Raw genomic sequence first — 27,125 nt, forward strand, 5'->3', positions numbered from 1 at the left:
TTTATGCCCACACTCTGGTTTCTATCAATTAACCAACCCTCTATCCATGCTAAAATATTACCCCCCAACTCCATGAGCCCTATATGTCGGTTTGAAGTCCATTATAAATTTTAAACCCCTCAAATACTTACCTTCATCTCACAAGCTCACTGCTAGTTGAAGAAATTCTGTATTCTGATGCAAGTCCTAAAATTGTGCAATGTGCATCTACTCATAAAAACAAAAAAACTGCGGATGCTGGAAATCCAAAACAAAAACAGAATTACCTGGAAAAACTCAGCAGGTCTGGCAGCATCGGCGGAGAAGAAAAGAGTTGACGTTTCGAGTCCTCATGACCCTTCGACAGTTCTGTCGAAGGGTCATGAGGACTCGAAACGTCAACTCTTTTCTTCTCCGTGCATCTACTCATGTTGTGGCATTTAGAAGCTGCGGATCATGACTTATAATTTTAGCTGGCTGCACTAGGCTAAAGGCTACAAAACTGAAGCCACACTACTGGTCCTTTGAAGGACGAGTGTTGGTCCTGCACCATAACCACAACAAACGGCAGGTGAAGTCACTGTGCCTCTGGCACTAAAGGAACAAACCTACCTGAAGGCTTTTCACTCCTTAGGTTGCAGTAGCGCCAAAGTCAGGTCTGCCACTGCCGGAGCAATACTTAATGGAAAATATAGCATGACTCAGGATGCAGAAGACAGGTTACATGTTATCTGACAATGAGTCTGATTTGTTTACCCATTCAGGGAAGAATTGCTGATGGTATAACTTCAGCAACTCACAGTGACTGACAGTGTTTTTTATCACACTTAATAACTTTCACTGTTAGCTAGTAGTTCTTAACATGATGTACAATGGTGTCACCACCAACTTCTCTTATGACTGGGGTCCAACAGACAAAGTGCGGTGACTGAATAGTAAAGTGGTAAATAATGATACCTTCTTTAATTGTGCCTTCTGTCAAATTGGCTCCACTATTGGATGTATGAAATTGGAAAAAATAACTAAAATATATTGGTAGTAATTTTGCACTTTATTTTTTGGGTCAGTTTTCTTTATTCTTGTCTAGGCTGTGTGTCATAAGAAAACGACAAAATGTTATGGCTATCACAGACACACACATACACGCACACACACGCACATGCGCACACGTGCACACACATACACACACGTGTGCACACACACAAACACACATGCACAAACACACACACACAGACATGCACAAACATACACACACATGCCCCCTTTACTTGACTACAAGAAAAGGGTGTTAGGCAGAATTAATAAACTAACAGTACATCTTCAATGTAAGCTCAAGGAACACCCTCACCTCATCTTTACAGACTCAATGTTGACTACAGCAATTTCACAGCATAATCTCCATCTCATTTTGTTTCCTTTATCTTTGCAAGTTTTGGTTTTGTCGGGTTTTTGCTTCATCATTCTGCCATTTACACCTCCTCTAGCCAAGTCCCTTTATAGGTTTCTTTGCTTGTCCCACCATCAATTCCTTTGGCTCTGCATCACCAACTCTTTTGTTATTTAATCTCTCCAGTCCTCCACCCTATCATAGGCCTTCCATTTTGATCTTTTATCATCCTCCCAGCCCTTCTTTTCACTTGTTTAAAATCTATTACATTTTTAACTTCTCCCTGGTCTGATGAGAGATCAGCGACCTCAAAGGTTGGGCTGAATTTTAACATAAGAACATAAGAAAAGGAGCAGAGGACCATTCAGCCCATTGAGCTTGCTCCGCCATTCAATATGAACATGGCTGATCTTGGGCTTCAAATCCACTTTCCAGGCTTGATTCCCTGAGAGACCAAAAATATGTCTGGCTCAGCCTTAAATATATTCAATGATGATTCATCCATAACCCTCCGGGGTAGAGAATTCCAAAGATTCACAACCCTCAGTGAAATTAAGACATTTTTTCTTTATTCTGTCCTAAATGATGGACCCTTCATCCTGCAACTGTGTCTTCTTGTTCTAGATTCCCCAGCCAAGGGAAACAATGTCTCAATATCTATCTTGTCAAGGCCCTTGAGGGTCCTGTATGTTTCAACAAGATCACTTCTCATTCTTCCAAACTCCAGAGAATATAAATCCAACCTACTCAGCCTCTATTATGGGACAACCCTCCCAGGGACCAATGTAATGAACCTTGTTGCACTGCCTCCAATACAAGTATAGCCTTAAATATGGAGACTAAATTTGCACACTATTTCGGGTGAGGTGTCATCAAAACCCTGTGCAATTGGAGTAAATCTTCTTTATTCTTTTACTCTAATCCCCTTGCAGTAAAGTGTCATGGGGCTAAGACCCCACACTCTATATTTTTATAATATGTATAGTTTAATTTCTAAAATTAAAAAAAAAAACAGGACAATGACATCTTAAAATGGCTGAAGCTATATCCGGCTGTAACCCTGAACAAAAGGGGCTTTTTGGCAGTATTGAAGAAGTTTGCACCTCATTATCTCTGAAGACACCCTAACGGCTCCCTGTGGGCTACAGAGATCAATGCAAAGGGAACTATACAGAGGCCATCTACATCCAATAAGCCATGCCTGACCAACCAGTGCCAATTTGTCTGCTAGGGCAAAGGACTCAGACAATGGGATACAAACCCTTTGTCAAAGCCAAAGTGGAAAGTTAAGAGTCATCTGTCACAACGCCCCACCACCCCCCACCCCCCAACCCCCCCGCCCTCCCCTAGCTGGTGGAACCAAGTAATATTGCCTTGTGGAACTGCAAAGCTCAGTCTGCCATCTTTACATCTACCAGCAGCAGCCCAGGAAAGGGGCTCTATCCAGGTTTGAACGCCTGACCTGATCTATATTGTTTGTGTTAGACATTTTGTACCATAGCCAACAAGATTGATTCATCTCTGCCTGTCTATCTCATCATGGAAGTCAACTCTACTGGAATAGTGAAATACCCAGCATTAGTTCAGCCTACTGATCTCTGTGAAGGAATACACCATTGGACTTTGATTCTGGACTCTGGACATGTGTGAAACAATAATTCTCTTCTCTGCGGTTTTTGCCCTGTAAATCTTTCATTCCCTATCCCTCTATTACTGTCCGAGTGAAAAGGAGGCAACATTGTTACCCTCCTCCCACATTTGAGTGTGTGCAAATAAACTAACCCTTTGAGTTCATCCTATCTTGAGTTTGCTGTGGGGTTATTAATAGAAAATTGTTTCACACCAAAACTGAGGGGTTGGGAAATATGCGACTGCTTATAAAGGGGGAATTAAATCAAAAACACCTTCTGTTTACAGATGAGTGGTGAGAGGAGAAATCAGGGCTGTTTAATTTAACACCTCTCTCCTGTCCATAACAAAAGGCTAACATGCCATTTGCTTTCCTAATTGCTTGCTGCACCTGCTAAGTTTTGTGTTCCTTGTACGAAAACGCTCAAGTATCTTTGAACATCAACATTTATCACATCTTTTGAAAAGTATTCTGCTTCCCTATTCTTACAAAGTGAATCACCCCACACTTCCCCACATTATACTCCATCTGCCACCTTGTTACCCACACACTTAACCTGCCTATTATCTCCTTGCAGCTTCTTTGTGTCACCTCACAGACTGCCTTCCCACCTCACTTTGTACTGTCAGCAAATTTAGACATATTACTCCCCGTCCCTTCATCTAAGTCACTAATATCGATTGTAACTAGCTGAGGCCCCAGCAAAAAATCCTTCTGGCACCGCACTAGTCACCGCCTGCCCTATTTATCCCTACTTTCTGCTTGCTGCTTGTTAACCCATCTTCTACTTATGCTAATACCTCACCCTCAATTCCTTGAGGCCTCACCTTGTGTGTTAACCTGTTGTATGGCATCTTATTGAGTGCCTCTTGCACATCCAAGTACACTATATCTACTGGTTCCCCTAGATCTATCCAACTAGTTATATCCTCAAAAAACTCCAATAAATTAGTTGAACAAGTTATCCCTTTTCTAAAACCATCTAGACTTGTTCTAATCATGTCAAGCTTTTCTAAGTGTATTGTTTGCAAGGGGAGTTGGCATCCCCGAAGTCAAGGTAAAAAGTGGCTCCAGAGACTGCACTTAATGGAAACATGTTGGCTTTGCAATTTTATCAGAGACCGCCTCCTAATTGGTCGCCTGTAGGCCCACTGTCCAGTTAGGGATGGTGGGCAGGCTCCTGATGCTGCTGGGTCAATCAGAGGGCAGCTCTGAAGCTTCAGCAGCGCCACCGGGAGAGGTGGCCACAGCTGAGTAGTGCAGTAGACCTGGAGTCTACTGGAGATAAATTTAAAAAAAAAACATGGGCCAGGTGTCGAAGGGGATAGTTCTCTGGGGAAATCGTTGGAGGCCGCAGGGGCTGACATCCCTGCCCATGGTCCTCTCCATGCTCCATTAAACAGGTCAGGGGGGAGGTGGGGGTGGGGGGTGTGGGGGGAGTTCTGGAGGTTGGAGGGGTAGGCGGGGTCCAGAGGATGGATGGGGTCCCAAGGTGGGGGGGGGGGGGTGGAGTCTGGAGGTCGCGGGGTGGTATTGGGGGCGTTCTGGGGCTTGGGGGTGTTTGGGGTCTTGTGGGGGGGGGGGGGGGGGGGGGGGGGGGGGGGGGGGGGGTAGGGGGTGGGGCCGATGCATGACTGCTTAAAGTATGCCTTTGCCAAACCATGTCTGTGATTGGCGGCCTTCTATTAGTAGTAGCATTGGGGCCTGGTGGAGTCTTGATGGATGAACATAACAAATTCCCCACTTCTGGTGAAGAGGTTCTTTGGAAGAGAAAGATAAATATATTTGTGTAATATTGGGGAATTGAGTGTTTGGGGGGTATTTGGGGATGGTCGGGGTTGTTCAGGGTATTGGGGATGTTCAGGGGGTTGTGGGTGTTCAGGGCGTTGGGCGTGTTTGGGGGGTATTGGGTGTGTTTGGGGGGGGGTATTGGTGGTGTTTGGGGAGGGTTGGAGGTGTTTGTGGGGGTCTTGGGGGTGTTCAGGGTTTGGGTATGTTTATGGGGGTTTGGAGGTGTCTGGAGGTCGGGGGAGGGGTCTGGAGGTTGAGGATGAGGGTGGAGTCTGGGGGTCGAGAGGTCGGGCGGGATGGGGGGTGGGGAGATTGGGAGGTCAGGGGATGGGGTCGGGGGGCGGGTTGGGAGGTCGGGGGTGGAGGGTGGTCTGGGGCTGAGAGGAGTTCAGGGGGTGGGGGTTGTGTTTGTTGTGGGGGTGAGGCGGGGATGTCGGGGGGATGGGGGGAGTCCCATGGGGTCGGTCTGGGTTTGGGTCTTTACAATAGTTACTCAGAAATTTGAAGCAGTTTTCATTCTTCTAACATTTTCTGGTAACTATTGGTCTAACCCCGGCGGAACTATCCGACATCTGTGATTTAAATCATATTTTCGGATGGTTCCCAGCGCAATGCAAGAGCCCAGAGGAAGTTAGCACTTCTGGGAAATTGCTGTGCAAACCCTTACCTGGGAACCTGCCAGAGGGATTCCCTAGCACATCTTTGGGGTACCCCCCAAATCCGATGCTGGGGAGCGCAGAGGTTATGGGCCATCGTCTTATACATGTTAACCATGTTTGCCTACTGTGAGCTGGCCCTCGTTCTTCTCTAAGCAGTTTGGCTAAGAGCAGGAACCTGTCATGTGTGCAATCAGTAATGTTTATCGTGCCTTAGTGGGACATATTGGCAATTATATGCACATGAGCCCCCCCCATTCTGGATTCATCTATTTTAAATTCTAGGTGGAAGGGGAGATGGGGAGGGTGGTTGTCAGTTAGCTCCCTTGGCTAGCTGGCTATAGGGTGATGCCAACAGCATACATTCAATTCCCGGACCATTTGCGGGAGTTAATGAAGGCCGACTTCCTTGCCTTGCAACACACGTGGGGAGTGGTGCCCCTCAAGCTAAAGTTAACCAATTGTCTCTCTCTAATGGAGGGAGATGCCTTTGGTCCTTTGTGGACTATGGATAGTTACCTGATTACTTTAAATTCCATTTTTGTGTGAATAATTTGATGAATCTTTCCCCTTTTAGTATTTTTCATTCCCTTCCTCTTGCATGGATTAACACCGTAGCACCAGGCTTCAGCTGATGCCCCCTGTCTGCACTCGCCAGGATCTGCTGAGGCTCCTCACTGACTTCTTCCCCCCTCATCTCTCCTACAAAAAAACCCCCCACAGATTTAAATTGATGCATATCCTTTGACTGTGGCTCAGATCAGCAGCTGCGTGTCACAGGATTACTGCTGCTTTCATGTAGCCGCTCCTGGCAACTGCACATTAATGCTAACATTCACAACTCTTGTGTCCATCCATAACTACCTTTAACGTGTGCGCATCAACTGTATTCATATCAACAGTTGCTACACTTCAAAAGTACTTAATTGGCTATGAAGTGCTTTGGGATGTCCTGAGCTGGTGAAAGGTGCTATATAATATAAAATAATTTTTATTTTATGATGAATGTGGAATTTATGTGGAACTTGGGTTTTGACACAATTATGGAAAAAAAATCTAGGATTAAAAATAGATATGACTTCTATAAATTACTGAGAAGAAATCTGCATGAATTCTTTTTAACATGTCCCCAATAGTGTAATGGCTTTGGAATTTGTGGAGTTTCAACAACCTTATTTTAACTTTCATTTATGGCTGCAAGTAATTTACACAGAATTCAACTCCTTCAGAATCTAATGGAGCTGAGTGCCTGAACCTTTGGTTGCTGATAACACTCTGACTACTTTAGCTTCACCGCCTCATCTATCAGACATAACTCATGGTGTCAGCTCTCTGTAAAACAGCACGGTACCAGGGTTTGAGTGGAACCTGGGGCTTAAGTAGGTTTAAGGTCTCTCACTTGAGATGTTGCAGGTTGTTCTGATGCTGCTTTTACTATTCAGGGTGATTCATGGGCTGTATAGATACCAGACAAGAATGTTCCAGGCTGTGTCACAGGTCATGGCATTTTGGTGGGAATTAAAACGAGTAAACAAAAAAAAAATCCAGTCAGCTGAAGGTTTAAAGGATGTACACTTTTACAAATATAATACCATTTAATCATCAATACCAGCGAGGAGTTTTACCTCTTCAATCTGTTATGGTCAAATTGTGTTTAAGGAAAATTAATTGTTAATACCTCTATTACATTAGAGCTTATAAATATACATTCTTAGAAACTTTTTGAAGGAAATACTTTGTGACATGTTTCTGAAAAGCACCATTGAAATCTTACCCAGAAGGACACAACCTAAGTGTTGTTTAGCTCTGGGAGATTTGAAGTATATTGTAGGAACGTTAAGGGTGGTTATCTTTTTTTTTCTGATTTGGAAAAAGATGAGCCAAAGTTGTGTAATGAAACCAGATTTTATGTGTCAGATAGCACTAAAACTTTATCAAAATTGTGCCTCTTTACCCCCTTTAACTATTGTCACAGGAATTCTGCTGCTTGTTAAGTCAACTGATGTATAGTCACATTATTGGCCAATATTAATCCAATGGACATAGTTCCTGTATGTTCACAGGATGAGTTGGAAAAAATAATGTGCTTTAACAATAGCATTTTTCTAAACAAGATTCCACCCAAATGCGAACCTGTCCATTGTTTGTATTAAAAAAAATCATCCAAAAATTAAAAACTTAAATATGATTCGGTTTGTTAGGCTGCCACTCAACAGAGAACAGAAAGCATTTCTTGTTTCCACATATTGTGGCTTTTGTGTTTATCACATTATCACTTAAAAATTTTAGGAATTTGTAATATTTCAATGGGAATTCACATCTGCTTTTGGCAAGGAAGAGGTTATCTTTTCAAAAATGCTGTTACTTTCCAAGGTAGAGTCTATCTGACCCAGAATAATCGAATGATTTGAAAACAAAGGAGCTTTGGTTGTGACCTGGTCCAAAGTGCCCACTGTTAACGTCATTTTAACCATACAGAATTTTGCCATTGTTGGGTGTGGTCAGCAGGGGGTTGGCAGGAGGGGCTGGGAGGAGCGGCCTGTTGCCCACGATTGGGGCTGGACTGTGATTCCGCTTTCCTCAGCGCTCAGTGCTGTCTGTGTGGGTGGGGGTGGGGTTTGGGGGTGGGGGAGGAGGAGGGCGAGAGTGTAAGTTTGCACGTGCCAGCGGGTGCCAGCTGAAAAAGCTCCCTCAGAGAAAACGAAGCTCTGTGAAAGTTAACAATAAGGATTCTTAAAAGGTTAAAAAAAACATGTCCCCTCACGTGACTCTGTCAGGGGACTCTGTCACGCGAGCAGGGGCGCGTTAGAAATTAGGACGATTTTTTAAAAAATGATTTTTAATGACGGACAGAAGCTTCATTTCCGCCCGCGGATGAGGTTTCGCAAAATAAAAAATGCAAAGGCCATGAGATTGGACGGGCAACGAAAAACGTAATTCAACGGTATTGTTAAAGGCCGGAGTAGAGCCTTTTAATTGACTCCTGTGCACCCGCCGACCGAAATATTGTGCGAGTGCGCGATGACATTGGGACGCTCGCCTGATGTCATCGTGAGTCATCTTACGCTCGAGTGGTTCAGGCACATGCTTGGCCACTCAGTGAAAAATCCTGCCCGAGGGGGTCTGTCTACAGTGTTGTTGTACATACCCTGTTCAACATGAGTATCTACTACCTGAATACAGTCTAATAGCTTTAAAACAAATAAGTTTGGGTCTAAGGTATTTCTTTATATTAATTGTCTTCATATATTATTTGTAATCATGATGCAATTAGATGCTTTTAACGTAAATTAGCTGCAGGCACCACAGGCTGGATTTTACGCAGCACATCCCTCCCCAACCCACCAGCTAAAAAGCTGTGGGGGCTTTGGGGAAACTCACCCACCATCCCAATGGCTGCCCCACAACAACTTAGTGCTGGGGGCAGTGTTACCTGCCTTGAGGTGCTTCTGCCCCTATCTCGGCAGGAAGTCCTGCCTTAGGTAGTGTTGGCCAATCGGATGACTGGCAGCTCTGTAACACCAACAGCGTCGGCCAGAAGCGGTAGAAACTGCTGGGACTCCAGGCAGTCCCGCCAGGCTGAGGAGACCAGGTAAGTACAGGCTCGGGGCTGACGGCGTCGGAGGTGAGGGGTGTGAGTGGTCGGGTTCAAGAGGACCCCGGAGGTGGGTCAAAAAGGGGGACGACCTGGGGGGGAGGTGCCTCCGATGGGGCCCGTAGGACCTGCAGAGGAGATCTCCCGTGCCGTGCCTGACACTAGCCTATACAGCTGAGGCTGCCGGCATTTCTGCAAGGCATGGGCCTTCCCAGCAGGGGTGGGATACGCACGTCAATAGACCCAAGAGCAGGTGGGACACCCAACACACCCCTTCCCTCCACTGCTCCGCTGCAAAATTTCAGACGGGTCAGGGGTGGGTGGGTAGGGAAGGTCACCTGCTGGATTTTACATGCTCCCCCATCTTAAAACCTGCCAGCGGTGGAGCCTAAAATCATGTCCCCCACACATTATGCACAAGTTTAATGTAGATGAATTTACAAGTAAGTTAGGACTTGTCGCTGTGACTCTTATACTGCTCAATAAATAGCAATTGCATCCGATTAGCCTGAAATCTTTTAAAGCCCAAAGAACAGCAAAAGTAATGTTGCGACTACAGCACCATGAAAGGCTCAAAGGCTGGCGTCAGGATCAAAGCAGCTGGCATGCGACAGACTGATAAAATTCAAATAGCCTTTCTGTCAAAGAATACATTGTGGAAATTTCAATCTTGTGTAATCTGCTCCGTGGTGTGCTCATGGAATGGGTACTCAGTCCATACAACTTTATCCAGCTCAAAGTAGGTAGAAAAGAAAGAAGTTCCACTTAATACCTGGCAGCATCGGCGGAGAAGAGCAAAGTTGACGTTTTGAGTCCTCGTGACCTCATGAACATCAGTTCTGCTGAAAGGTCATGAGGACTCGAAACGTCAACTTTGCTCTTCTCCACCGATGCTGCCAGACCTGCTGAGTTTTTCCAGGTCTTTCTGTTTTTGTTTTGGATTTCCAGCATCCGCAGTTTTTTATTTTTATCCACTTGTACCTTGCATGACATCTCTCAAAAACATCCAGAGCACTTCATATCCAATGGATTACTCTGAAGTGCAGTGACTTTTATTGTGTAGACTGCATAAACACATCAATATCCTGCGAACAAGAAGAGTTCCTTGTTCTCCCAGCAGTGCCATGGGATCTTTCGCATTCACCTGAAAGATCAGAGGAGCATCTCTGACAATGAAACGCACTGAGTGCTGCAGTGAAATGTCAGCCTAGTGAAGGGGAGCTTGAACCCTCAAACTTCAGAAATGAGAGCACCTTCAGCTGATCCAGGTTGGCACTTGAAAATTGCCAAGTTGGGAGGAGAAATAGGAGTAGGAAGACTCATGGAAGATGACTCTTGAAGCTCCCAGCTTGGTATGGATAGGAAGTTTTGTGGAGTCACAAATTTGCGATAAAAGTCATAGCTTTTAAAGAACTGTTTTGGATTATTTTGGAGTTTTTTTCTTTCAAAATAGCTACAAATATGTTTTAGGATGTACTGAAACTGCCAGCCTGGCTTAACCCTTCTTTTCTCCAGCCCTGGATAGGTGTCTGTCCCTATGTATTGCATTACCAGAAATACTGTTACACAGAAGTGTACTCCCAGAGGTGCCTGAGTCTTAAGATATTCTGCAGTGTTTTTCTGAAAACACAGTGACTGCGATTTACAGAAACGTGTAGAAATATAGAATTTCAGAACTAACTCCAAAGTCTTCAGCCTAACACCTTTTCCCCCAAAATTACTTCACCGCAGCAATATCCAGACCACATATTTCACATTTCTTTTTGGAACGCCATTTAGGTGAGGGACATTCCTCTGCAGGAGGTACATTTGTTGTTGGGTGGTTAGGTATGGGCAGGTAATGGCAGCCACCGAATCAGTGAGGCTTCAGTCCATCAGGTGAAGGTAGCAGCAAATTTAGATGAGGTTTGATTGTGAAAACAGTGACATTATTCAGAAGTCTTTAAATGTACCTAAGCACCTAAACTGTTGCACACTAGAGGTCATCCTTGAAATCTGAAGATGAAGCAATTTCTTTCAGTCAGTGTGCGAATGTGTAAAAATTGCCTAGGGAGTGTTCCATTTAAAGCATGTCATTTTAATGTGGTTGATAGCACTACCCACTCATCAGATAGGAATTGGAATAATAGTGTGATGGAAGTGACCTTGAGAAAGTGAATAAACCTTTTTTTTTAATATTAAAAACCTCTGTATTTGTCATGAAATAATAGAAAACTACCAATCCATAATCGTTGAACCAGTTGCTAGGCATGCTGGTCTATGTATGCTCCTTTGGCTTAATGATGCCATTTAATAATGCTCATTATGGTAAATTAGGATTATGGCCTTTCTTAAAAAAGCCTTGACCACATGAATTTTCCAATAGTGGGCGTTATATTCACGACCTCATGATTATGGTTTTAGCTCACTGAGTATGAAAACTTCTCCAACACAGTTGTTGTAATGTGCCTTTAAGGGATAGCAGCATGCCATCACTAGAAGGGAAGTGTGTCATGTGATCCAGTCTCAGTCTCATTTTGGCCTGTGAGCAAAAAACAGCACACGCAGCCCTGCTACTGATATCTTTAAATTTTCTACCTTTGTATAAATGTTCTCATGTGCTTAATAAACGAACCCACAACTCCTTTACCTGTGATTGGTGTCTTTATATCATTATAAAAGTGCAACAACACTGTTGAAGAATGTTAGCTGTAGATTCCTACATCCTAAATTATTTATATTACACCAGCTAGTTTAGTTAGGAAATGGGGAAAGGGTGCATATCCTTGAGTGGCCAATAATTGCTTATTACAAATAGGTCAGTAAATAAACTCTTCTGATAGTGGGAAGTAAAATCAGAATTATCGAACAAGGAATAAGCCAGGTTATGAACTGGGATTTTAGATTGTGTGAACATCCAATCCCACAGACAAATGTAAAACGCAAACAAACTTGGCTCTGCACCAAAATTATATAATGTATTCACAACACAGTGATTTGTGAAATGTTTTGGAACCATTTTGCTCCTGGAATGTTGGTGCGATTTTATTTTCTTTGTGTTCAAGCTCACTTTGGAAGGTTGAGAATTCAAATCCTGCACCAGCCAACTCCAAAAGCTTAATGCTTGTTGCCATTTTGAATTCACTTTGAATTGCGTTACTTAACTCAGATGGATGTAACACGTGGTCCCCATTTGTAAACCATTCTCTCATTACAAGAGACATTTGAACGTAAGGAATGTGAGAATGTCATGGACTCAATCATGTTCACCTTGTCCAGACTTCTTTGTGTACCACCCTCTCTAAATTCTAATCATGCTTATTCCTGGTGGCAAGAGAAATAAAGTGTAGCCAATTTCAAACAAACCATTATGGATTTCCTTTTTGACTCCAGAAAGCAATCAAACAAACTCTAGGAAGGCATGGTTATCTATAATACATCACCAAACTTACTTAATTCTACCTCTCCCCCTGCTTTGGCCCAGGTTTTCGATCCCAGGTTGGTTGTGCAGTGACAGGAGAACTTCTGGCTCCTGTGGACCTGACCTTTAAAAATGGCCACCCACAGTTCCGATTTTCAGTCTGGGGGGTGGGGATACATATGAAGTCGGGGCAGATCAGCCTGGAAGTGGTGACGGGGTCAGAGGCAGGGTCAGGCAACCCGGGCACATAAAGAAAGCACCTCTTCTGAATTGTCGGTCTGAGTAGTAATCCCTGAATGCTGCACATCGCGAGGCTTCGAGGAGACGTTTTTGTGTTGTCAAAGCTGTAAGTGTTGTCCAACCATTAGATTATCCTAGGATAGATGGCCCATCATGGTTTTTTTCCTATGAGAGGATTGTCATTGCTGCTTCCTAATCACAAGTGTGCTGAACTAAACCACTGAGTGGATTCTCAAGACACAGCCAGTGAAATGCAATATCTTGCCACCACTACTTGATGCAGATAATATGCAGTGACTTAGGATTCTGGCTAGACTCAGTGGATGAATGAACAAGATTGCCACGCTCATTATCCTGTCCACTTGCCCTATTGCCACTTGTCTGTCTGGATGCGCCCGCACTGTGGACCAGGTCCCTCACATTTGCACAACGTAGAGACACAACAGCCTGAATGAGATGGAGTAAAGCCAGTAGGGCTGTCAGTTATTGTTGAGCACAGCACGTCATCTTGGAGTGACAGCCGCCACAAACACGGCACCAAGCATATGTGAGGAGCCCTTCTCTCAACAACACTGTTAACAGTATTCATAGATGAAATGAAGCGTGTAAGTACACAAAAGCGAATTAGAGCAATGTATTCTGATTAGCTCATGACCCTTCTTGCCTTGTGTTTTCATTAACTAATGAATAGAATGTTGCACAGTGAAGTCATTTGGAAGCAATGCTTTTCTGCCTGGGACCTCCAGGTCTTTGTAGAGGAGGTCCAAAGGAAAAGAGAGATCATATACCCAACTGACCATTGCAAACTGCCTGCTGCTGCCAAGAATGTATGGGTTCAGAGTGCAGCAGCGGTGAGTGCCACAGGGAATCACCGGAGATCGTGGTTACAGTGTCACATTAGGTTCAGTTAGCTTTTATGTTCTGGCAATTGGAGTAACTTGGCTCATAAACACAGAGGTCCAAGGGAAGAGTCATATCTGCATGCTGCAGATACAGTGTGAGATCTGGCATGTACCTTTGCTTCATCATTGAGGCTTGTACATCTAAGCAGGTCATTTAACTGTGTGCAAAACAGATGTGAATAGGCACAGACATATTGGAGAGCAATATCTCTGTATGTGCTTTAAGTGAGGGTAATATAAATTCATGTCATGGTTGCAGAACAAAAGGGCCAAGAACGCAAAGGAAATGGCCCAGACTGGGAGTGGGTCAGCCTACCTGAGGCCCATCTGTTCAGTGGAGCAGATGGACATGGAGATGGTCAGGGTGCCGGAGCAGCTGTCTGTTGGTGATGGTGAATCTCCAGTAGCAAGTGATAAAGAGGGTGTTGAGATTGCCTTGGTACATGGTGGTAATGGTGGGGGTCATGCTGTCACTTTGCTCAGCACAATGAAACTTTGGCATTAGAGGGAGTACAACTATGGAGTTGCATCTTGTGGCCAGCGTGAGCATGGTCAAGGCAATGGCATGATCAGAGCGTGCTTTCACACTGAGAAGGACTATATCTAAATAACTGCTTTTGTGCCCCACACAGGTCCCAGCTCTTCTCCCTCACCCTCCCCTTCCCCTGGGTCCAGATCATCCCTCAGGCATCAAGAAGAGGAAAAGATTTCCAAGGGCACAGTGTTACATCATACTAGCCCACACGCCACCAATTCAGCTACCAGCACGTCGGAGGAATGGAGGAATGGAGCGCACACTTAGAGTCAGTGGCACAGGGTGAAAGGCACCACGGCAGAATTCAGGAGGAGGTGACAGAGAGACATCTGTGCGCAGTCCCATTCGGAGGAGGGAGGAAAGGCACAATGATGCTCCTGTGGACAGGAAGGTGAAGCCTTGGGAGTCACCTTTTGGGGCAGAGTGTTTGTCCAATCAGGAGCAGATGCGTGGATATCTGGCAGAGGCAGTGGGAGCTCTTGGACTATGTTTGGAGGAGTCCATCGCCCTCATGAACTGTACATTGTCCAGGGGCTCAACTGCATTAGCTCTGAACAAGAGAGATTGGCTAATCTCATGGAGAGACGCATGCGGCAACACTCGGAGTGGATGCAAGAACAGTGTGTCGGCCAAGGGTCCAAGTCTCCCTCAGTAGCCCGACTCCATCTGCTCAGAGTATGAGCACTGACAACAACGGAATACATGAGGGATTATGTACCCTTAACAGGAATGTTGTTGCACTGTTGGCCAGGCAGTTGCCAGACTGGATGACTGCTGCAAACCAGTAGCCAACCCCATCAACCTTACCAGAAGGCTGTGCAGGTCACTGAGGAGGGTGAAGGTACAGAGAGTTCCTCAGCATCCTCATCTTCCTCCACCTCCCCAGCCCCTCCACTAGAGTCCTTGTCTGCTCCACATGTGCCAGTGAACATGGCTGCCCGTGCAGAGGTGCAGAGGCTGCAATCTGAGGGAGGTCCCCAGTGAGCCCCTGCACGACAAGGCAAAGTGATCACGCTCTTCACTGCCCCTGACACAGAGAAGTGAGCAGCCGGCCTTTACCTTCTCCAAGCGGGGGCACCTTGCAGGAGTGTGCTCCAGCACAGAGGGCCATCTCACCTAGAGCACAAAGGGGTTCACCGTGGTTACTGTTTCCATGTTGTGTAAATCACATTTGAGCACTTGTTGAACAGCTTTCATTTCATTTCTACATGACCCGGTGTGTGGGTGTACAATAGAGAGCTCGATAGGAATGATAAGGCTGAGAGATGGCTTCTCACCAGTAATATTGAGGGCAGCATGTTGAGTTGCACCTTGATGTGGCTTCACCAGGATCAATGATGTGGCCTGTTTGGTGAAGGATATGAAAGCTTCTCCCTTCTCTGCTGTGTTACATAAGAGTCCAGAGGTCAAAGGCTCAAGCACTAAGATGCTCCTTGTATCTTTCAGTTTCCATCTAAATGTGACTTTAAGGGAGGCCTAATGATCCCACTCCATGACCAGATGCTGGGCAGCAAGGGCACCTGAAGCATGAGCGCTGGGTGCTAGACATTCAATGTTGCACTTTAGCCTTAGTGTGGGCAGCGTAGCTCGGTAGGCCATGTATTGTACAGTTGATATAGGTTGTGTGCTGTGCCCACTATGGTGGCTGCATTGGCATTTGCGGTGTCACAGGATGTGGTTTGTGCAGTCTGTAGAGGTATAGGTAAGCCAGGAATGACATATGTGGTGCCCAGTTCTTAAACAGCATCATTAGCCGGAATGGATGTAGCAAAGGTTAGTTCGGTGAGCTGTAACAGCACAGTTGCATCATCATCATTGGCTAGATGCCATATCTGTATGTATGATGCAGCATACACTCGATTCAGCATGTATAGGGGTTTAAGTCTTCATTTGTGTCATTATCTGCATTATGGGCATGGTCTGATTAAGGGCAAATGGGTGCCTCTTTCTCGGTCAATGGCGTTCATGTGAGGAGTCCAGGTTGTAAGGGACTTATTACTAGGTATATTTGAAAAATGATGATGACCATGTTTATGTTGGAGAGGGTAGCTGCAGTTTGAATGTGACTGAATCAATCTCATTGATGTCCATTTGCTCCCTTGTGGGGGTTGGGTGGTTCCTTGAAAGAATGGTGTCAAGATACAAGGATCTGTGTGTAGAGGGATGTCTGATGGCAGTTGTTATATTGGAGGAACTTATGAAATTTGTTTTTGAAGAAGGGCCCCTCTGGCAACGATCCCCTCCTGGATGGTATAAGCCCTGGGTGCACGTCCATGCCCCACAACTCCCTGCTGCTCTGCCATTGTTTTGGAATGGCCTTCCTCTTCATCATCTTCCCCCTCTTCTTCCTCCTTAGAAGTTGGAGCTCTGCCCTCGGCCTCATTGTCATCTATTTGGAGGCCCCTCCGCTGCACGATGTTGTGCCGTATGTAGCAGACAACGTCTATTCTTGAAACCTTAGCTGGGCATATTGGAGAGCTCTGTCTGAGCACTCGATGCATCTGAACCTCATCTTTAAACTGCTATTGGCCTGCTTGATGGCATTCCTGCTGACAATGTGGCTGCTATTGTAGTTGTACTCTGCCTCAGACTGTGTTTCCTAAAATGGGTCATTAGCCAAGTTCTTAAGGGGTCCTCAAAGAGCTATCCACAGATCAGCACTGGCAGCTCAGATAGAAGGGAAAGTTGCAAACTCCTGAGTATAAAGAGTGGCAGCTGCCTGGGAATCTTGAAGAAAGACCTTATTGTGGTCACAAACCACCTGGATATTGATTGAGTGAAGGGACTTAACTCCTACAGTCATCTCATAACCCAAGGCAGTTGGAAGATGGGGCTGCTGGTCTGCTAGGGTATGAAGGTGTCTGCTGTTCATGAAGGTGTCCGCATGCTGAGCTGGGGCCTTTATTGCAACATGGGTGAAGTTAACATCTCTTTGTCCTTTTGTCTATGACATCTTTCGGCAATCTCCACCTATCACTGACCCTCTATCCAGCTCTACCTGTCCCACCCCACCTCAAACCAGTTTATATTTCACCTCTTTTCTATTTTTCCTTAGTTCTGTTGAAGGGTCATTCGGACTCGAAACGTTAACTGTGTTCCTCTCTGCAGATGCTGCCAGACCTGCTGAGTTTTTCCAGGTATTTTTGTTTTTGTTTTTGACTTGGATTTCCAGCACCTGCAGTATTTTGCTTTTATCTTAGTGGCTAATTTTCCACTTTGTTGGGTATTGGGGCAACTTGGTTAGTGGTGTGGCTGTCCTGTCTTTAGCACCACAGCTGGGATGTTGTCAGAGCCCATAGTGTCTACTGTATGCAGTATCCTCCGATGTTCCTAGCTATCACACGCAGTAAATTGAATTGTCCGAAGACATTTGTGATGCTGGAGACCTCAGGAGGTGGCCGAGATGGATCGTTCACTTGGCACTCGGTTGCTAATACTTCAGCCTTGTCACTTACACCCTTGTGTTGGTCTCTGCCATAGTTGACTTTAGGGATGTTTGTGAAGCTGCCTCCACCAGTTAAGTTGTTTAATGGTTTCATGACTGCCGAGGTTTGATCTGACCTGTTGTTTGTGGGATTGCTCAGCACTGTCTACAGCGTGCTGCTTGATTTCCCATCCATTTTCCTGCCAGATCAGAGTTTCAATTCTACTTTGGGCTGTCAGTTGTTTTTGTGTTTCCCCTTGATAGAAATTGCTGATTCAATGAGATTTCCAAGTGTAACAGTGACCAGAAGAGAAATGGCCAAATAAGAGAAATAGACAAGTTGGATACCATCAGCTGCTACTGGCTGGACACAAACCTTCAGGACCAAAAATTATGAGAATGAATTCAGTTGTCAAAGTTTCCTCCTTGGTGGCAACTAGTATGTGTAACCAATAAGGAGGAGGCCAATTTAGGGAGGAGTGTTCTTATCCTCCATTGGGCCAGTTTAACTTAAGTTGTTCTGAACAAAATGTTCTTTCAAGGAGACTTCACTGCAGTACTGAATATTTCGATATATTCTTTTGACTTTAAGTCCATGTACAAAAGGAATAGTAATTATTGAATCCTAGATCCAGAACCATTGTTCCAAGATAATAAAGGTCAGATTGAGGGTCACCTGCATTCATGGAATCACAGAATCTTTACAGTGCAGGAGGCCATTCAGCCCATCGAGCCTGCACCGGCTTTCTGAAAGAGCATTTTACCTCGTCCCACTCCCCTGCCTTATCCCTGTAACCTTGCTCATTCTCTCTTTTCAGGTACCAATCCAATCCTCTTCTGCATACCTCGATCGAACCTGCCTCCACCACCCTCTCAGGAAGTTCGTTCCAGACTCCAACAACCCTCTGGATGAAAAAAAAATTCCTCACATCACTTTTACTCCTTTTGCCAATTATTTTTTTAATTTGTGCCCTCTAGTCCTTGATGCTCTCTTGAGTGGGAACAGTTTCTCACTGTTTACCCTGTCCATTCCCCTCAGGATCTTGAATATCTCTATCAAGTCTCCTCTCAGCCTTCTTTTCTCCAAGGAGAACAGTCCCAATCTCTGCAATCTATCCTCATAGCTCTAGTTCTTCATCCGGCGAATTATTGTTGTGAATCTCCTCTTTACTCTCTCCAATGCCTTCACATCCTTCCTCAAGTATGGTGCCCAGAGCTGGATGCTGTGCTCCAGATGAGGCCTAACTAGTGTCTTATACAAGTTCGACATGACCTCCTTACTCTTGTGGTCTATGCCCCTATTAATAAAGCCTAAGGCACTGTATGCTTTATTAGCTGTTCTCTCAACATGTCCTGCCATCCTCAATGATTTGTGTACATACATCCCGAGGACCCTCTGCTCCTGCACCTCTTTTAGAGTTTCTCCCTTTATTTTATACTGTGTCTCCATATTCTTCTAGCCAAAACGAATCACCTCACATTTCTCTGCATTGAACATCATTTGCCATTTGCCTGCTCAATCCACCAACATGTCTATGTCCTTTTGAAGTTCAAGACTATCCTCATCACAGTTGGCAACGTTTCCAATCTTCGTATCATCTGCAAATTTTGAAATCATGCCCTGCACACCACAGTCTAGGTTATTAACATATATCAGGAAGAGCAAGGGTCCCAACACTGACCCCTGGGGAACACCATGACAGACCTTCCTCCGATCTGAAAAACACCCATTTATCATTAATCTCTGTTTCCTGCCACTCAGCCAATTTCTTATCCAAGTGCCTACTTTCCCTTTTATTCCATGAGCTGCAATCTTGTTCACAAGTTTGTTGTGTGGCACTGTATCAAATTCCTTTTGAAAATTCATATATACCACATCAAGAGCGTTGCCCTCACCAACCTCGGTTACCTCCTCAAAAAACTCCTAAAAGTTTGTTAAACATGATTTTCCCTTAATGTGTATTTAAGACAGAGATAGATAGGTTCTTGACTGGTAAGGGGATCAAAGGTTACGGGGAGAAAGCGGGAGAATGGGGTTGAGAAACTTATCAGCCATGATTGAATGGAGGAGCAGACTCGATGGGCCAAGTGGCCTAATTTCTGCTCTTATGTCTTATGGTCTTAATGGATCCTTGCTGGCTTTCCTTAATTATCCTGCACTTGTCTAAGTAATTATTGATTTTGTCCCAAACTATACTTTCCAGAAGTCTCCCTACCACTGAGGTCAAACTGACTGGCCTGTAGTTGCCAGCTTTATCCGTGCACTCATTTTTGAACAAGGGTGTAACACTCACAATTCTCCACCGCTGAGTATAAGGAAGACGGGAAGATTATCACTAGTGCCTCTACAATTTCCACTTTCACTTTCCTCAACAGTCTTGGATGCATCTCATCTGGTCCTGGTACCTTATCTATTTTAAGTAAAGATAGCCTTTCTAACACCTCCTCCTTCTCAATTGTAAATTCTCATAGTGTACCGATTACCTCCTCTCTCGGCCTGGGTAGCATCTTCTTCCTTTGTAAAAGTGCTCATTTAATACCTCGATTATTTCTCTTGCCTCTATGTGCAAGTCCCCTTTTTTTTTTATCCCTGATGGGCTCCCCTCTTTCTTTTTACCACCCTTTTATTTTATCTGCTTATAGAAGATCTTGGGATTCCCTTTTATATTAGCTGCCAATCTCTTTTCATGCTCTCTGCTTATTTTTTTATTAGCTTTTTTTCACTTCCCCTCTGGTCCTTCTATATTTAGCCTGATTCTCCATTGTATTTTGACCTGACACCTATCGTACACGCACTTCTTCCTTTGCATCTCCACCTCTATCACTCTCGTCATCCAGGGTGCTCTGGATTTATTTGTCTTACTTTCCCCCTTCTAGGGAATGTACCTTGGCATTGCCTGCAATACTGTTTATTTGAAGTCAGCCCATTGTTCCGCCACTGTCTTTTTTGCCAACATCTGATTCCAACTCACTCGACTCAGATGCATTCTCATCCTATCAAAGTTGGCTTTCCCCCCAATTAATTATCCCTGCTCTGGATTGTTTCTTCTCCTTTTCTATGGCCAACCTAAATCTTATGATGCCATGGTCACTGTCCCCTAAATACTGTCCCACTGATATTTGATCCACTTGGGCCAACTCATTCCCCAGAACCAGGTCCAACAGTGCCTCCTCTCGTTGGACTGGAAACAAACTGCTGCAGATGATTATCTTGAACGCATTTCAGGAACTCTCGCCCCTCTTGTCCCTTTGCACTATTCCTATCCCAGTCTGTATTTGGATAATTGAAGCCCCATTATACTTGCTCAATGGGGAGAATTTTCTCCCCATTGGGGGAGGTTTGTGGGCGGGTGGGTGCCCCCAATTGGCTGGGTGCCCCCAATTGGCTGGGCGTCGCCATTTGATTTGTGATGCGCACCTGGAAGTGCTGAGCGCTCCCTGTGGAGGGGGGAGGGGGTGGGGAGGGAGGAGGGGGGTGCGGGGGGGTAGTTGCCTGAGTTGGGGAGTTCGCTCTTTCACGAAAGAGCACAGAAATCTCCCCGAGGCACCAATTGCTTTCACTTATAAAACATTGAATAAAGGTAAAATAAAAAATTCAAGGACATGCCCCCTCGTGTGAAACGGTCACATGAGCTGGGACATGTCCATTCATTTTACTGAAAATTTTTAAAACACTTTATAAACGTTTATGAGGCCTCATCCCGCCTGCAGATGAGGTTCCATGAAAAATGGGAAGGCCGCCTGGGCTCTTCACCTGACCCCCCGCCAACCTGAAGGCTGGACAGGCAGCTCCGCTAATTGCTTCATTGGCTTTTTAAATGGCCTGAATAGGCCTTTGAGAGTCTGGCAGGCAAGTAGCCAACTCGGCTGTGCATCCACCAAACTGAAAATCTAAATGACGCGTGGTGACGTTGGGAAGCACGCCTGACATCACCACGCGTCATTTTACGCCTCACCAAGCGGAGGAAATTCTGGCACCTCTCTATAACTTGTTCGTAAATTTGTTTTCTTTCCATCCCTTCGTCTAGCTGGTGGTCTATATACCACACCAATCAATGTTATTGCACCTTTTTCATTCCTTACCTCTAGCCAGAGAGATTCCGTCCTTGGCCCCTCTGGAACATTCTCTATTATCTCTCAAGTACCGTAACGCCATCTTTAATCAATTCTGCCACTCCCCCCACCGCCCACCCTGCCCCATTTCTTCCTCTCCTGTCTCTCCTATACACCCTGTAACCAGGAATATTTAACGCCAGTCCTGCCCTTCTTTGAGCCAGATCTCTGTTATAGCAATAATATCATAATTCCACTTGTCAACCTGTGCCTGTAGTTCACCAATCTTATTAACCACACTCCACGCATTCACATATATCATACATTAATCCTGATTTAGGCTTTTTTACTTCCCTTCTTACTCAGGCCCTATCTAATGATTTACTATTACCCTCTCTAATTCTATCAAACTCTCCAAGTATTCTATTAACCTTGATACAATTCTTTGATGTATCCTCCCTTTTAGTTCATACTTCACTACTTCCCACTGCCAATTTTTCTCCTCTGCACTCTGAAATCCCCCTCAGGTTCCCACCCCCCTACCAATCTAGTTTAAACCCTCCCCAACAGCACGAGCAAACCTCCCCGTGAGGACATTAGCCCCAGTCCTGTTAAGGTGTAACCCATCCTTCTTGTACAGGTCCTACCTGCCCCAGGACTGATCCCAATGCTTCAGAAATCTAAAGCCCTCCCTCCTGCTCCATTTCTCCAGTAATGTGTTGAACTGTGCAATCTTCCTATTCTTAGCTCACTAGCACGTGGCACTGGGAGTAATCCTGAGATTAGTGTTCTTGAGGTCCTGCTTTTGAATTCCCTTCTTAGCTCCATAAAATCTGCTTATAGGACCTCATCCCTTTTCATTCTTATGTCATTGGTCCCAAAGTGGACCACGACCTCTGGCTGTTCACCCTGCCCCAAAACAATGTCCTGCAATCGCTCTGTGACAAAGTTTCGCCCCAAAGTAGAAATGTAAACATTGGAGACTAACACAAGTTGATGGTGTATTATCCTAACTGGTATTAATTTACACAGGCTTGACACAACTATTTTGTAAAATTCTGTCTGTGGCAAAAATATCTAAATTAGTAACATAACTGTTCTACTTTAACTCACTATGTCCTACAGAGGAGGCATAAATTACCTTTGTAGCCAAGAAGACAAACACACAAGTATCGATCCACATCATGGATGCAGGTAGCCCCATTTCTGCATGGTCTGGATGCACATTCATTGATGTCAATTTCACAGTTAGGCCCTTGGTATCCAGGAACACAGAAGCATTTATATTCATTTTTCCCTTCAACACATAGAGCCCCATTTAAACAAGGATTTGATGCACAGTCATCAATATCGGTTTCGCAGTTAACCCCTGTGTAACCGGGTTGACAATCACAGGTATAATTCCCAATTCCATCCAAGCAAGTTCCATTGTTCTTGCATGAGTTGACCAGACATTCATTAATGTCTGTCGTGCAGTTTTCCCCTTCATACCCTGGTGAACACAGGCAACTGTATCCATTCACTCTATCGATGCAATCAACATGAGGTCCTTGGCAAGGATTGCTCTCGCATTCATTTATATTTAGGCCGCATTGAGTACCTTCAAAACCAGGTAAGCAGGTGCAGTTGTACTGCAGGCTTCCTGGTGTACTTTCACAGGTACTGTTATTCATACATAGGTCAAAATGACAGGCATTGTACTGTAGTTCACAATTCTTCCCCATGTAGATCACAGGATCCTGTTGACAATGACAAGTGTAGTTATTCAGACCATCAATGCAAATCCCATTGTTCTGGCATGGTTGTGATGAGCACTTGTTGACATCTGGAGAACAGAAATTACCTGTGTGATTTTAAAAAGAAATGATAAATGATCAGTTTCATCAATATATTCAGGTGAAATTAATCTCCAGTTCCACGTGTTAATCTTGTCGTGTTGTAGGTTAGATTTATTCATTTGCAGACAGCCAATTCTAGCACATGGTTAATATTCCAAACTTCTTGTGATTTTGTCTTACTGGGCTGAACATACCAGGTTTATTTAGATAATTTAAATACATTTCTAGTATTCAACCACAATTTGTTAGTTAATAGGCAACAGGGGTGAAGTTAATATATACTAACAGCAATATACACTATGCATTTAACAAAATCAATGGATTTAAGCTTCATTAATCACTGGTGTGGTGGGTCTAAGCTAGATTATTATTCTGGACACACACCACACTTCAGGAAGTATGTATAAGGATGTCAAGGCCTTAGACAGAGTGCAGAGGAGATTTACCAAAGTGGTACCAGGATGAAGGACTTCAGTTACAAGAGACTAGAGAAGCTGAGGTTGTTCTCCTTAGAGCAGAGAAGGTTAAAGGGGAATTTGATAGCAGTGTTCAAAATTACGAGGGATTTTGATATGATGGGGAGAAACTATTTCCACTGGCAAGAGGGTCAGTAACCAGAGGATAAATTTAAGAGGAGTCGAGAAATCAACGTCTTTTACACAGCAAATTGTTATGATCTGAAAGGGTGGTGGAGGTAGATTCATTAGTACTTTTCAAAGGGGAATTGGATATAGACTTGAAATGGAAAACTTTACAAAGTCTGCAGTGGAACAGTTTGGCTAGCTCTTTTAAACAGCTGGCATAGACACGATGGGCCGAATGGCCTGCTTCAGTGTTGTACGATTCTGTGATTTAATAGGGTCAATAGGCCAAGGCCCTAAAAGCTGCTCACCCTGTCTCATGCACAATGTGGAGCTGTAGCTTTGATGCAATGACATAGGAATCAGCAAAAGAGAAAATGCCTGGCCCAAAATCACTATCGGTTATAATTTCAGTATCAATGCTGTATTTGTACAGTACGGGGCAGTGAATGGAGAAAGATTTAATTTAGTAGTACTGTAATCTCTCAAAAGTCATACAATTTCAAGTTGGATCAGCAACACGTTTATGGTATCTGGCGCATGTCCTTTGGCACTCCAGCTCTTTGCTATGAATACAGAAGCCAGACCCAGTGCTAACATTCACATTCAGTCACCATGTGTTTGATAAGTTCTTGTCTGGATCGATGTGTAGAATGCCTTGGGGGGGAAGCAGACCATTTTACCATTTTACTATGCTTCAAACACACCTCCTGGCATTTCAACAAAGGGTGGTAATAGTCTTTGAAGTCATTTAAGATTTATTCCATTTACCCATCCTCCTGGCGAAGTGAAGATGGATGAGACATCAAGGCCATAATTAACCCTGCAGTAATATTGCACAGCGACACACACAAAAAAACCCTCCACAACCTCAGGGGATAGACCTGCAGAATGTGAGGTTTACGCATAAGCTGTTCTGTTAAACTAGTTAGTTTAGTCTCTCATCCCAAGTGCACTTCGCAACCAGGTCAGATATATTAGCTAAAAAAATTGCAATTTCTGAATCTTCAGATGGATACGCTTCACAAACAGCAAAGTATTTCTCTCTGGTCTTGCAATGATATTTAAATAAAGGCAATTAACCCCTTAACCCACAATGTTTGAATTTCTCTGTGGAATAGATCCAAAGCTGTAAACAACAAACTGCCAAATAGCTGGAGTTTCACTTTATGTGCATAAGTGTTTAGTTTTAAGCAAAGGTTAATTAACAGACAAATTTGCTGTTCTTTAAATTTGGAAGAATGCATAATTAGTGAAAATCAAATCTATTCCTGTAGGGAGCATTAATGCATATTGAAATGAATTATTTTTGTAAATGTATTCAGAGAACGTTATTACCAGGATGACAGTCACAAATATCATCCCCAATTCCTGGTGCCAGGACAAATATAATAAATGAAACATACAATATTCCTCACTTAAGGACAATTAATTACTAAAGATGAAAATGACATGGTATTGTCCACCTCTAATTCGTGTGCAATTTACAAGTGGAAGTTTTACTAAATCTTACATAACTCTAAATGCACATTTATTTTGTGTGTGTCTCTTGTCCACTTTTGGCATGCAGTACGCTTTAAAGCTATTTGCGGTATCCAGAGAGCTTGTGTTCTGTACAGAGCCCCCTGCCCCCTGTTGTGCTATTGTAGAATTGCACTCGATACATGAATGAGAATGGTGGGCTGCACTCTCCATTGTAATGCATATTGTGCCACATGAATAGAATGTGTTTCCCTTTCATGAGCTCGCCCATTTTGTGGACCTTCTGTCCTTGATACAAAGTACAACCCTCAGTGACTAAGCTACAGCAACATATTAGGCATCAAGAATGTGGAACTAGCTGCTATCCCACACTATTAATGTAAAGATTATCCCAATCTTTAAATGGTTTAAGATTTTTGGCTAATGTATAAAATCATCAATTTGTTCAATAAGGGCAATACTACACTGTTGTGCTTCAGATTTTTTTAAAAGCCATGTAATATTGATGGAAAACATGACCAATGTGCCTGTGATTTTTTGATATGTGCTCCCAGTGGGTCAGGCTCCTGGAAGTGCAGTTTTGTAACATCAGCTCCTATTCTCCGGATTGTACGATAATGATATTGATGTGATCATTTATGGGAATATAAATGAGAATTATTTTGCATAACAGAAGACAGCACCCCCACCGCTGTCCCATCTTCTCCTAGTCTGACTAAGGAACAAATGCAGTGCTCAAATATGTACAATAGTATGTAGCTAGCACTGCTTACAGGACAGTAATTTCCCAGGGAGGGTCAAGTAATAACAAAAACAAAAACAGAATTACCTGGAAAAACTCAGCAGGTCTGGCAGCATCGGCAGTTTTTTTGTTTTTATCTCAGGGTCAAATAGTATTCTGAATCATGACTGCAGTCTGGAAATGATACTGTGGGATATTATCATGCAAAGTCTTAATGAATTCTTGTCAAATTCCACTCTCTGCTATTGAAGCACTAACCCATTGTTTTTCAATTGATATGAATGCATTACCTATGTATAATGAAGTCGCAAGGGGTCATTTCCAATGGTTAACAATACACTAAGATTATCTAAAAGCCATAAAGCCATTTTTTTCAAAAGGCTATGTATTTTATGCATCTCTATATATATACATGTACCACATACATATATGTATATATATATATGTGTGTGTGTATACTATCTGGAGAGGTGTTAAAAAGTTTAGACCTGTTTCTGTGCTTCAATGGTTATATATGCCGACATTAACAGTCTATCCTCACAGTGCCATTCATTGGTGATGTTGCTTGCACTGAAGGCTTAGCGTCACCATAGTTTTATCTACTGATAATTAGCATTCAACAGTTGGGATTGATTTAGCAAGGAGAGTACTTACAAGTACTTACTTGTATGGTCTGGCCAATTTTTTATCTGAGTCTTCTTAGAACAGTCGTTGTGGATTCCTGTGCAACTGCAGCCCTCACTTGCCCTCCACCTGTGGTTCAAGGCCTGATCAATTTTTGGGCTGAGTTACTGTCACGGCAGTGAGTTCCTTACAGGTTTGGAGAGATCAGAGGAAGTGGACTCTCCGGCAGCTGTACCCCAGGGACCCCTGCCGATTCAGGTAAATTA

General features: G+C 43.9%; 1 protein-coding gene across 1 annotated transcript in view; it reads right to left on the reverse strand.

The window, feature by feature from the left end:
- LOC121281539 (protein crumbs homolog 1-like) overlaps positions 1–27,125 on the reverse strand; it is a 178,233-nt gene that overhangs the window by 81,817 nt on the left and 69,291 nt on the right. Inside the window, exon 2 of the mRNA XM_041194488.1 lies at positions 22,734–23,435. Within this exon, the coding sequence (XP_041050422.1) occupies positions 22,734–23,435 (702 nt within the window). The remainder of the gene's footprint in view (positions 1–22,733; positions 23,436–27,125) is intronic.

This window comes from Carcharodon carcharias, chromosome 8, assembly GCF_017639515.1.
Source record: "Carcharodon carcharias isolate sCarCar2 chromosome 8, sCarCar2.pri, whole genome shotgun sequence".
Taxonomy (NCBI): domain Eukaryota; kingdom Metazoa; phylum Chordata; class Chondrichthyes; order Lamniformes; family Lamnidae; genus Carcharodon; species Carcharodon carcharias.